This window comes from Arachis ipaensis, chromosome B05, assembly GCF_000816755.2.
Source record: "Arachis ipaensis cultivar K30076 chromosome B05, Araip1.1, whole genome shotgun sequence".
Classification (NCBI taxonomy): domain Eukaryota; kingdom Viridiplantae; phylum Streptophyta; class Magnoliopsida; order Fabales; family Fabaceae; genus Arachis; species Arachis ipaensis.
The window spans coordinates 30,821,703-30,835,140 of record NC_029789.2 but is presented as its reverse complement, the minus strand read 5'-3'; the positions used below and the strand labels follow the sequence as shown (position 1 = coordinate 30,835,140).

The following is a 13,438-nucleotide window of genomic DNA, read 5'->3' as shown; positions in this document are numbered from 1 at the left end:
AGGGAAAAATACGTTAGAGCTTTTTGAAAGTTTCAACTTTTTGTTTGGCTAATTTTCTTCTCTACTCATAAAATCACGTTTACAAGAAGCAATAATTTCTAACTTCTCCGTTGCACTAACGTACTTTTAGCCACTACCTTCAACATTTATTTTTCTTTTACCAACTTTATTCTTTATACATGTTATTGCATTATTTATAAAATTCTTATTATTTTTCTCTATATGAATTCTTTTTTTATTATTTATTATTTATATTTTTTATTAATTTTTTTATTTGTACACATCCATGTAACCAAGTTGGTCCAACACAAAAAAAACCCAATACCATTAAATGAAACGTGAAATACATGCGCCCAACACACACGAAACACTTCTTCTCTTCTTCTTCTCTTCTCCATCATGCTTCGCTCGTTTACGCACGGAGTGTCTTCTTCTTCACCTTCTTCTTCACCTTCTTCTTCACGTTCCTCCTTCTCCTCCTTTTTCTCCTTTTTCGCATTCCTTCTTCACGTGTTTTCTCCTTATCATCATTCTTTTGTTGTTGTTGCTGCTATATTTTTTTTTATCTTTTCTTCCTTCTCTCTCTGGTGAAGAAGCAGTAGAAGGTGAGAAAGAAGAGTTTTGAATAGTATAAAATGAACCGAACACAATACTCGTGGTGAACCGAACACAGTACTCATGGTGAACCGAACATAATACTCATGGTGAACCGAATACAATACAATTGTATAGTACTGAGTGAACGAAACATAATCTATTATATAAAATCAAATTCAAACAGCTTTCTGCAGAATGAACCGAACATAGTACTCGTGGTGAACTGAACACAATACTCATGGTGAACCAAACATGGTACTCATGGTGAACCGAACACAATACAATTGTATAGTACTGAGTGAACGAAACATAATCCATTATATATGTTGGAACTGTCTGACTGCTGTTTTATTCCAGGTTCTCAATGATTGCAATTACTGTTTTTACCAATACATTCGAACTCTAAAAGAATAAAGTGAACCAAAATTAATACACTGGGCGAACCAAAAGGTAGAAACATACTAAACCCCTAAACACTAAATTCTAAACACTAAAACCAGAACCCTGAACACTGAACCCTGAACCCATAAACCCTAAATCCCTAAATCCATAAAACCTAAACCCTAAACCCTACACCCTAAAACCTAAACCCTAAACCCTAAACCCTAAACCTGAACCCTGAACTCTGAACTCTGAACCCTAAACACTGAACTCTGAACCCTGAATGCTAAACCCTCATGGTGAACCGAAATCTTAATTATAGTGAACCGAAATCTTAATTATAGTGAACCGAATAGACATAATACTATTTATTCTTAGATAAAATTTACATGCTTATTACTTGCTATTTAAATTTAATCTAATTTATTTTTTATAATAAATTTTAAATATTTAAAAAGTTTTAATAAATTAATCGTTATCTTATAAATATCATAATAATCACTTTATTTTTATATACCAAAAAAAATATTTATTTTTGCTAAACATTAAAAAAAATGTCTCTAATAATTTATATGGCGTAATGTGTGTCTGGACCTGATAAGATATGGTGTAGGTGAAACAACATATAAAATATATTTTTTTATTTGAAATAAAAGTTTCTCAATTTAATATTTGGCACATAAATTATCCACTAACATGTATATTAATAATATTTATACATAACACCACTCAAGTCAGAGCTACTCATCATCCATCATCTCTAACCGCTTTCATTCTCTGCTGAATCGATCACAGTTCGTGTGTGGTAGTTAATATTGGAATGTGATTTCTCATTGGTAGTTATTGTTTTCGGTTCACCACACTTTATAAGTTCGGTTTGGTATGCAGAGCTGTACAAGGATCGGCATATATGGAGAGAATTTTATGGTGAATCGAAATCTTAGTTATGGTGAAACAATTATATAGTGCTTAGAAAAGAAAATAGAATATATTGGTCTAATTTTTGTTAGACTCCTTTCTGCGGACCAAACCGAAAACATGAACGTGATGAACCACCTCTTTAATACTTACCAAACCGAAAAGTTACTCACATATATTGAGAGTTACTCACAGTTACTGACACTCACAGTTACTCATAGTTACATATTATCAATTCAATTCAATTCAATTCAATTCAGATGTAACCTCAGTCCATTCAATTCACTTCAAATAAAATTAGCAATTTCATTCCATTAAATTCGATTCAGAATTCAACAATTCAAACCTCATCAAATTGATGCGTTTCAGAAGAATCATCAAAATCGCACTCATTCAACTGATTTGAAGTTGATTCATTTATTGTTTCAATTTAAAAGTGCAGATCAAAGAAGAAAACGAAGAAGAAGATGAACGACGAAGTTAATTGCGTTGAATCAATCCAGATCCATAATGCAGAGAAGAAAAATGCGAAAGAGGAGAACAACGAATTTAATTAGGTTGAAGAAGAAGAAGAAGAACGCGAAAGAGGTTTATGTTGTGTGAAAAGGTTTACGTTGAAAAACGTTGATAACACAAAATAAGAATTCGTTATATAGGTTATAAGAGGCGTGTGTAAAACAAACAGGGGAGTGGGGACTTGGAGTGAAAGTTGCTTGAATACCATCCATGTAATTTTTACATGGATGTAGAGCTTTTCCTATAATTTAATGTCATGTCCTTTTAAGTAATTATCTATCTAAAAGTGATTTTAACTAATATTATCCAAACAATATTTATTTTATTAAAATCAATTTTGGTAAAGAGTTGCCAAACATAAATCATGTTGACACAAACTTACTTCTACCCAAAATCAATTCTATAAAATTACTTTTATTCAAACTCCAATTTGACAAACCACAATCCAAACACACACTAAGAGATTTGAAAACAGACTATCAAATAAACTCATTTAAGCTAGTTTATCTTTCACTATTGCAATATGGCATTACAAGTGTTGCAGAGGACATAACATCAAGCATATTTATAAGTCAAAGGCTTAAATCACGCAAGATCCGATATAAAAATATGAATCACAGACAAGTATGAAGGATAAGGATATGATGCGAGTAAAACAATGTATAAAAATCTTAGGACGCAATTCAGCTGTAAGATATTATATTAGGTGAATTATGATTTCAATTTTGGCATAAATTGCGGCGAACATGCTAAAATACACAATCTTAATTGTTGTAGAATTATCATACCAATCGATTAAACTTTCATATATCATTCTAATAGTGTAAGTCAATCGATTGAGTAACAGAATCAATTGATTGAATTAACTAAATCCATATTGCTTTGATCATTTTAATCGATTGGATAATGTGACCAATCGATTGAATAAGGAAAACTTCACATGCCTTGCAAAATTCAATCGATTGTGTATCAATTCCAATCAATTGAATTTCTAACGAACACGATTTTTCCAACCCAATACGTATGTAACTCGATCAATGATCAAATTATGATCGATTAAGATTGCAAAATATTTATTACGATTAATGGAAGATTTAATTTATTATTGTTTTAGTTTTTTATTATCAATAAACATGATAAATAAATAATAAAATAATAATTTATAAAATAAAAAATAAATTTTATAATTAAATAATATATAAAAAACTAATTTATAATTAAAATTAAATAAAAATTATTTAATAATAATTAAAAAATTTTAAAAAAATATGTTTGTTACGAGACCATTTACAAATACAGAGCAGGGCAGAAATATAAGGTACATAAAACCGGCTATACGCAAAGGAAACCTCTTGGTGTCGGTTATTACCATGAGGTGAAAGCAGACTTTTAAGGGGGCACCGCAGACAAGCAAGTCCTTCAGTTTTAATTGGCGATTTTCGGTCCTAGAGTTCTGAAACGCGCCTCAAATCAATGTTTGCTGCTATTTCCTCCAACTGGATATCGTAATAGGACACGGTTCTGTCAAGGTTCTATAATTTTGCCATTTCTTACTCCTAGTCAGCTTTGTCAGCACTCAGTCTTCACATTTTTTATGCTATCTTTTCCTCAACTTTGCTTTTCCATAGTTTTGTTCTTAATTTCCTCAACTTTATTTTTTTCTCTCGCTCTTAAATTTTAATTTTATCGTGAAATATAATGTTAGCTCCTGTCTATTCGCCCAGATGTACACTTGGTTTAAAACTAATGGGTACTTGCCTTTGCCTGTGTGATGAAGACTGAAGTCATATACGATTAAATTTGCGTCAAAACCATTATGTTTTAGAGAAAGAGGGTGTGGGATCTAATGGAAGGTAATGCCTTTGTGAATATTAAGTAAAATTCAATGATCAATGGTCAATGGTCAATGGTTTTAGAAATTTATGAGATACATAACAGTGACATATAACAACCATGCTATGTAGTTATACATAAATACATAGCTAATTCAATAGATAATTTTTTGTATACATCTAGTATTTTTGAATAACAATAAAAGAAAAAAAAAGAAGAAGAAAAAGGCCAAAATAACTGAGGTTCGTAGGTCATATTATCGATAGGCACAAATGACTATGAACTCCATCGCATTCGTCTTCCTAGCTGTTATTACATGCTACGTTCTGGACCTATTTTGGATTATGGAGAAATATTTGGTTTGGCTATATTAATACTTAGTGCATCCGATGATTACTTTGTTTTCTTTAATTTTGTATGGTTACTAATGAAGTAATGATGGAAAACAAATCAAACGCAGCAGACTCGGAAAACTAAAAAGCTATGGACTCAAACCCAAGAGATAACACGGTGTCTTCGCGCATACAAATTGGACCTCAACTTGCAGATGAGTCATTGGAGAAGGGTAAAATTACGAGTTCAACCAATGATTTAGTGAAGCCATTTACAGAGGCATGCCATTCTGAAGCTGCAAATGTTCCTTTTGATCGGTTCACAGGACCAAAAGTTTATCACTCCCCAAAACTATGGCACCTTCGAGTTTCGGTTATTGAAGCAGAGCATATCATGCCAGGGCACAGAGGACCAGAGTTGGTGAGGTTCCCCGAGTTCGTTATCAAAGTCCAAGTTAGAAACTTTCATCTGAGTACTGCGATTGCTGCTCCTAGCTCCACTCGAAGCTTCTCCAATCCTTTCTGGAATGAAGACTTGTTGTTTGCGGTTGATGAGCCGTTTGTAGATTCATTGCAGGTTACGGTTCAGGACCGGATACAATCGGACAATGAGATTGTTGTGGCTACGGGGAAAGTTTTAATGGATACTATAGAGAAGCGAGTTGATGAAAGACCTGTTACTTCGAGTTGGTTCAATCTTGAAAGCCACCACGGAAAATCAGGTGATAAGAACAAGGCAAGTACAAGGTTTGTTCCTCGGATTCACCTACGAGTCTTTTTAGATGGAGGATACCATGTGTTTGATGAGGTCAAAATGAATAACAGCGACCACCTTATTGGGGTGCTTTATATGAAAATCCTTGGTGCCAGGGGGCTTGAGCCAGTGCAAATAAAGGATACTATTGGTGAAGAGCAGCCTGTGACTATTGCATATTGTGTTGCAAAGTATGGGCAAAAATGGTGTCGAACTCGCAATGTGGTTGATAGCTTGTCGCCAGAGTGGAATGAGGAATACAGTTGGGAAGTTTATGATCTCTGTACTGTTGTTACTATTGGGGTTTTCTATGACCGTAGGATCATTGAAAATGTTGATGATGATGATGAAGAAGCTTCTTCAGATGATTGTATTGGGAAAGTGAAAATCAGATTGTCCATACTTGATACTGATAGAACTTACACTCACTCTTACCCTCTGCTGATCATGCTTCCATCTGGAGTGAAGAGAACGGGTGAAATTCATTTGAGCACGAGGCTTTCGTGTTCGAATGTGTCTAACATGCTGCTTAGATACACAATGCCATTGCTTCCCATGATGCATTATGCGGAACCCATAACCGAGGGTCAACGTATTAACTTGACTAACCAGGCCAAGAGCTTGTTGGTATCCAGGCTGAGTAGAGAAGAGCCACCACTGGGAAGGAAGGTGGTAGAGTACATGCTTGAAGATGATATGTGGAACTTAAGGATAAGCAAAGCCAATTTTTACAGGATGATGGGCGTAGGCTCGGGGCTTTTTGCCATGTTTAGGCTTCTGAATGAAATTCGTAACTGGCAAAAGCCAGCACATTTGATACTATTCATTGTCATTGTAGTCACGCTAATGATGCATCCAAAGTTAATCATTCTGGCCTATATATTATACATCGGGTTAGCGGGGTTGGCGAACTATCGTTGTCGACCACGCCACCCACCTGGTATTGATGCCAGACTTTCACAAGCTGAGGGCAGTCACCCCGATGAGCTTGACGAAGAGTTTGATACGATCCCTACAACTCGTCCCGATGATATTGTTAGGATGAGGTATGATAGGCTGAGAACTATTGCAGGAAGGATTCAAACTGTGGTTGGAGATCTGACATCACTGCTAGAACGACTCCAAGCATTGGTGAATTGGAGAGATCCAAGAGCCACCACCTTATTTTTGGTGTTTTGCTTGGTTAGTGCTTTTGCTTCCTATGTTGTGCCCATCCGGGTTCTGATTGCGCTCTTCGGAATGTACTGGTTGAGACCACCATGGTTCAGAAGCAAATCGCCCCCTCTAGCTCTTAACTTCTTCCGTAGATTGCCATCTAAGGATGATTGTTTCTTTTGAACGCATGGATAAGACTGGAATTGGGAAGTAAGCTAGGCCCCTTTTTTTTCATCCTTTTCTATAAGAAAATATGATTTATAATATTTTGCTATTGTTATACTGTCTTGTTACTGTTTTTAGTAATTTTTTTTTACAGTAATGCTAAGGTCTAAGAAAATAATAATCTAAAGTAACTTTAATATAAGAAAAATCCAAGACTTGTGTTTTCTGACATGTTAAGAGCAATGTCCGTTAATTAACCTAATCAAACTGTTGAATTTTTAGCAACTATTAGACAATAGATGGGTGAAAATTATCATAATCTAATAAATATGTTAACTCATTAAATAGTGACGGTGTTAAATTCTCTTTTAGAAAATACAAACACTAGATTAAACAATTAATAGGCAAGTCATTAGGATTGCTACTGTCGTAAATTTAGAAAAAAATGTCAACTAAAATGGTGGAACAGTTCCTAATTGTCACAGCCCAAAATGAGCCATGATTGATGCTTAGGGAAACCATCCCTAGCTGATGAGCGAAAACTAGTGCTCACGGATATTGGCAAGTGCACCAAATCGTTTATGTAATACCACGGTGAGTGAATATCGTTTCCACGAGAATTAATGGATTGAGCAAGAAAATATCGGATTGAATCACTAATTAAATCAAGTGAACCTGGATTAATGATGGTAGAGACGGTGTCTTGCTTGGAACCTTGAATGCTTAAGGAGGTAGTGATGAACGGGTAATTAATTGTAAGAAAGCAGTGATTGGAGAGTTTCAAGGATTTTAGAGATATTTATTTTTTAGGAAGATTAAACCTTATGTTTATCTATTTTGATGCATGCAAAGATCTTTTCACGACAAATTATAAATAATTAAATTTCAATTTTTTGGCAATTCAGTTTATCTTTAATTAATCACTCGCTAATTCTTTGGTCAACCAATTAAGAAAAGAGATTTAGCACAATTATGATTTAGTTTCAAATAATATTCAAAAGTAGTTCTAGGTCAAATTATATGTCACGTATTCAATCTAGTTCTAAACAATTGAAAATTATAAGAAAAATAACGTCGCACACTCTTTAAAAAACTATTTCTAGTCAAATCAAAGAGTCATGAGAAAGGGTTTTCAATCTTTAATTTTGATATTAAAATTTTCAAAATAATAAACAGAATTTAAAATAAAATTAGAATACTTTTCAATACTTCTAACATTTAAAGAATAAAGAACGAAAATTTAGTTTTGAAAATAGATCAATGCATAACCTTAAAATAAAATAAAACTTAGATTAATAATCCATGAAAATATAAACATAGCTCCTAACCCCTTAACAAAGGAATTAGTGACTTATGCAGAAAGATGAAAGGACGCGGCTAGGCTTTCGTGGATCCGAAGACCCTGGATGATCCTCTTTTGTGAACCATGTTCACTTATTTATATTCTAGGTTTACCTAAAATTCAAATTCAAAAATGAATCTTATCATAATAAGATAACTAATAACAGTATTTTAAATCTTAACTAAAATTAAAAGCAAATCAGCATTAAATCTTATCTTAACAGAATCTTTCATAACCTTAACTATAATTACATCTTCTAGAGGCGTGGATCTTGGTTAGCGTTGCACTTGGGCTCGTGGCTGGCACGGCCACTTATTAGGGGCTTTAAGGTGTTGCACGTCTGAGCTTGGCATGGCACGCCTGAGCTTGGCGTGGCACACCAACTTCTTGCATGGCTCCTGGCGTTAAACGCCCTTGTGGAGGCGTTATACGCCATTGTGTGCATGGCTCCCAATCGAAGGCATTGGACGCCTTAGGTGGCGTTGCATGTTATCTTTCTTTTGTTCTTGGGGCGTTACACACCGATGTGTGGCATTAAACACCAACTTAAAGGGTCTCGAAGGTGTTACACTTCAGTTTTGGGTGTGTAACTTGAAGTCTTGGACACTGGTTTTGTCACTTGAAAGGTGATGATTGTGCGTGGCTTAAACTAAATGTCCACTATAGAGATATGCATATCGTTGCGAAGTTCTGGATGTTAGCTTTCTAACAGCACTAGAACAACCTCATTTGAACCTCTATAGCTCAAGTTATGAGGTCCAAATGACGCACTTGTTTCATGACCTCTACCACATTCGCAAATTATCCTGTAGTTGTAAAAATATAACCTGAATTCACAATAATTCTAAAACAACTCCAAATTTATTATTAGTCATGAAAGTTTCTTGTAAAACATAAAAACATAAAAAAATTAATTAAAATAATAAGAAAACTTCTGAAAACATATATAAAAATCACTAAAGATGCCAAGGTATCACAACACCAAATTTAAAACTTTGCTTATACTCAAGCAAACGAAAAATAAATAGAATTTATCTCAGTGAGAAGAAATTAAAAATTAAATTTGATTTTAATGTTTTAAAAATAAAAGTGGGGTTCATAATATTCTGTAAGACTGCATGTGGATTATATCTTGATGAATCTTGACCACTTATGAGTTAAGAATATTCAAAGATCTCTAATCCGAATTATATTATAAGAATCTTTTTTATGATTCATGACCTTGGAAGCAGTTTAACAATTTAGTTTAAACGGGAGATATTTGAGTTTTACTCTAAGTGTTTTGTCTCAAGGTAGCTCTTTAATATAGGTTTTTAATCGATACTCTCGAACCAGTTGGTCCAAGATACCGGGTGATGAAGCACCCCTCAGATCTAATTATTCAAGCCTCTCCTTGACACCTTTAACACCATAAGCACATAATTAAAAAATTCTTTGATATATTTTTCAGACATAGATGCCCAGAGCCTCTTTGGACTTCTTAATGCTTAATGCTTAATCTCTTGGTATTCTTAAAAGGTAAGCATGAAAAATTCAAAACCAAGTAGCCAAATATAACCTCAACAATAGAATCCAACAAAGATTATAAACATAATGATGTTAAGATAACATCCATTTTTAATACTCAGCAGCAATTAATGGTAAACAAGAATAACAATCCAACACTTACAATGAACAAGAGAAAATGAAATGAAAACTAACTAATCAACTAACAAACTAACTAATTAACTAACAAACTAACTAATTAACTAACTAACTAACTAATTAACCAACTAAAATAAATGGTTATCAATGGTATTTGGGAGTATTGGATGAGAGGTAGAAGAAGGGAAGAAGAAAGGAGAAGGAAAGAAATGGAAAGAGGAGAAGAAAAGAGATGTGTTGAAGGAAGGACATCCGCGCGTACGCGCGCATGGCGCGCGGGCGGATGGTGGTGCAATGGTCGCGACGCGTATGCGTACATGGCGCATCCGCGTCGGTGGCTTATTTCGAGAGTGGCGCGTACGCGTCATGTGCGTGTCCGCGCGGGTTGGTTTGTGCGAATGGCACAATGCTAGCGCAACGTTCGCATAACTCTCAGGCTTTTGGCTTGGGGGTGGAATTTCTCAATCCACGTGTACGCGTACATGGCGCGTCCGCGTGGGTAGGCAAAAATGCTTGATGCACGCGTACACGCATAGTGCGCGTACGCGCGGATGATGCTCTGTTTTTCAAAATTTTTTTTCTATCTTTTTGCACCAATCCAAGCATTCCAAACCTCCAAACAGCTATCAAAACACCATAAAACCTTATTTAACACACAAAACTATCAATTATACTCAACAAATCAACCAAAAACATGAATTTAAACTAATTACCAATATGTACAAAAAGAGTAAATGAAAAGAAGTTACCATGGTGGGGTGTCTCCCATCTAGCACTTTTGTTTATTGTCCTTAAGTTGTACTTATGGGGAGCTCCTCTCAAGGTGGCTTGTACTTGAATTCATCTTGGAACTCCCACCAATGCTTGGTTCTCCATTGCGCCCCAAGATTTCTTATTTGTTGCACCAAGTGTTGATGGAGTTCTTCACAAGCTTGGGGCTTCCAAAGTTGATCCTCATCTTGTGATCCGGGATCCCACACTTTATTTTCACACCCGTCTTGAAGTTGATCATCATTATTAGTCCAACCGGGTGGTGAGTAAGTGAATTCTCAATAAAGTGACCAACAATCCTTCTAGACCCATCTAATTGAGCACTATTCCAACCTTTGTATTCAACGCTTGAAGTATCAACCATAATGAGCCTTGATTTGCAACGCCAGCCACGAAACATCTTTCTTTTATGCTTCATCCCACAAAGCATCCTAAGTTGACCATCCGTTTCAAGCAATCCATACTCAAGTGGGACAACAAAGCTAATAGAAATGAGTTTTACCCACTCAAGTGAAGGAGTAGATGGCAACCTAGGTAAAGAGGCTTCCAAAGATCTTGACAAAGCGTAACCAACCCCCGTTCTTCTAATTCTAGGGACTTCCACCTCTTCACAAGATCTTTTAATTTCAATCCTTTGTTCATTAATTCTATCTAAACCTTTTCCCTTACTCAAATAAAAAATGGGAAGGTGAGGGAATTTTACCTCCACATTGCCTTCAAATTCACCGGGAGAAGGTTCTTTATGCTCAAAGGATTCTTCACCACTAAGACTTGATGCTTAATCTTCATCACCAAGGGAACTCAATTCTTGCTCTATCCCATCCAATTCTTCATATGGAATATGCTTCGGAAGATGTGCACTTTCCTCCTTAGCATCAAATTCAATCTTCTTGGAGGGATTTTCTTCAACTCTATGTTCCCATGGAGGTTTCGCATCTCCTAAGTCTTCGACCACTTCTTCCTTTTCTTCAACAATTGTAGCTTCCTCCAATTGTTCCAATACAAAGCAACTTCCCTCATTCTCCACCAATCTTTCCTTCATGTTATGCTCTTCATTTGTTTCTCCACATGTAGCCATGGGAGTTCTTTGAGTATTCAAGCATTGGGATGCTAACCGGTTTACCACCTTATCCAAGGCGGCCGTGAATTGTTGCACATCTCTTTTCATCTCCTCTTGTCCTTGAACAAAAACGTCAAGGATGTCATCCATTGGAGGTTGGGGTGGATGGAAGGGTTCATCAATTTGGAGGAAGGGTTCATAGTAGGAAGGTGGTTCTTCTTGGTAGAGTTGTGGTGGTTCAATATTTTCCATTCTTTCCACTTATTGCACAACACACTCCATAGTTGCTTGAAATTGATCCATTGCTTCTTTGAGACGATCCCTTGACTCTTGTTCCTCTTGGATATCATAAGTAGGGTCATATGAAGGTGGTTGGTGAAAAGGGACTTGTGAGTATGGTTGATGGCTATGTTGAGGATATGGCTCATAGGTATATGGTGGTAGTTATTGAAAGTCACAAGGAGATTCACCATAACCATTAGATTGATATGCATCATAGAATGGCTCTTGTTCATAGTGTATTGGTGGAGGTTGTTGCCATGAAGATTGATCATATGCATATGGCTCCTCCCACCTTTGATTGTCCCATCCTTGATACACATCCTCATTGAGGCTCTAATTTCCTACAACATAATTAGAACCAAACTCATAGCCAAAGTGAGAATTCATAAGGAAAAGAGAAAATAAGAAACAAAAGCTAATAAGAAATAATGAAACAAGGTCCTAAAACTAGCAAAAACTAACAAGAAATCTAAAAATCAAGCTATTCACAATATTCACATATATACAATAACCAATAACACAACACCATTGCAACTCTCCGGCAACGGCGCCATTTTGATGAATAGACTTTTGTGTGGTTTAGAATTTACAATAAATTCTCGTTGCAAGTATAGTTTCTAAACCAACAATAATCCTTTCATACAAAAAGTTGTTTGTCACTAAAACAAACCCTTAAATTTATAAACCGAAGTATTGGAACCTCGGGTCGTTCTTTTGGAATAAGAGACATGAAAGATAAATGGCAATGAAAATAAACTAACAACTAAAGAGGTCTTGGCAAAGGTTGGTGGTCAAGGATCTCTATCCTAATCACTAACTACAACATAAGAATTGGCAAGGACCAACCCCACTAAGTTAACCCCTAACTAATAGTAGAGGAAAGTCAAGTGAGCTATGTCAATCCAAGTCCATAAGTCCTAGTTCTCCACCAAATCAATTAGTGAGATCTAGAGTTAATGGCTCCCAATCGTCAATCACTTGGACATTAGTAACTCAAGAGTTTCTAAGTTACCTTCCCAGGCCAAGAGCACAAAATTCTAATCTAAAATCCAACTAAGCATTTCATCAAACACTTAGAAGGCATAAAAGGAAAGTAAAATGAACTAAGCAATTCAACAATAAAAGAAACATGAATCATAAATTGCATTAAAAGAGAAAATAGAAAAACAAAAGTGCATCAACATAAAAGTAGAGAATTACAAGAATTGAAATACAAAATTAGAGAGAGGAGAAGAAGAGGAACAAGAATTGATAAAGGAAAAGTAAATCTAAGCATGAAATTAAACTAGATCTAAGAGTTCCTAACCTAGATCTAACCTAATCCTAATCCTAGAGAGAAGTGAGAGCTTCTCTCTCTAAAACTAACTTTTCCTCCAAAAATTAAACTAAACTAAACTAGTGTGTAAAAGTATCTTGATTCCTCTTCATTCCTTGGGTTAAATAGCATCAGAAATGAGTTGGATTTGGGCCTAAGAAGCCCAGAAATCGCCCCCAGCGGATTCACTTTTAGTGGGTCATGTGCGAATATCGGCGCGTACGCGTACAGTGCGCGTGCGCGTCGCTTGACAATTTTCCACCCACGCGTACGCGTCATATGCGCGTACGCGTCGCCATGCGACCTCACAATCTACGCGTGCACATCAGCTGCGCGTGTGCGTCATTGATCTTATCCCAAATCATTGCTTTTC

At 35.7% G+C, this 13,438-nt stretch overlaps 1 protein-coding gene across 9 annotated transcripts; it reads left to right on the top strand.

Annotated features, from left to right (window-relative positions):
• LOC107643444 (FT-interacting protein 1-like) lies at positions 3,772–9,430 on the top strand. Of its 9 annotated transcripts, none has more exons than XM_021123498.1 (4): positions 3,772–3,941; positions 4,137–4,265; positions 4,709–4,810; positions 4,904–6,792. In XM_021123498.1, exons 3-4 carry the CDS (start codon positions 4,729–4,731, stop codon positions 6,667–6,669), a joined length of 1,848 nt encoding a protein of 615 aa, XP_020979157.1. In that variant the 5' UTR covers positions 3,772–3,941; positions 4,137–4,265; positions 4,709–4,728; the 3' UTR covers positions 6,670–6,792. The 9 variants fall into 9 exon arrangements, with proteins under 9 accessions (XP_020979157.1, XP_020979156.1, XP_020979153.1 ...); XM_021123497.1 differs by having other exon boundaries at positions 4,679–4,810; XM_021123494.1 differs by adding an exon at positions 9,303–9,430 and having other exon boundaries at positions 3,773–3,941; positions 4,679–6,696.

Coding starts and splice junctions, on each gene's coding strand:
- LOC107643444 (XM_021123494.1), top strand. CDS start 4,729: ATGGACTCAAACCCAAGAGATAACACGGTGTCTTCGCGCATACAAATT.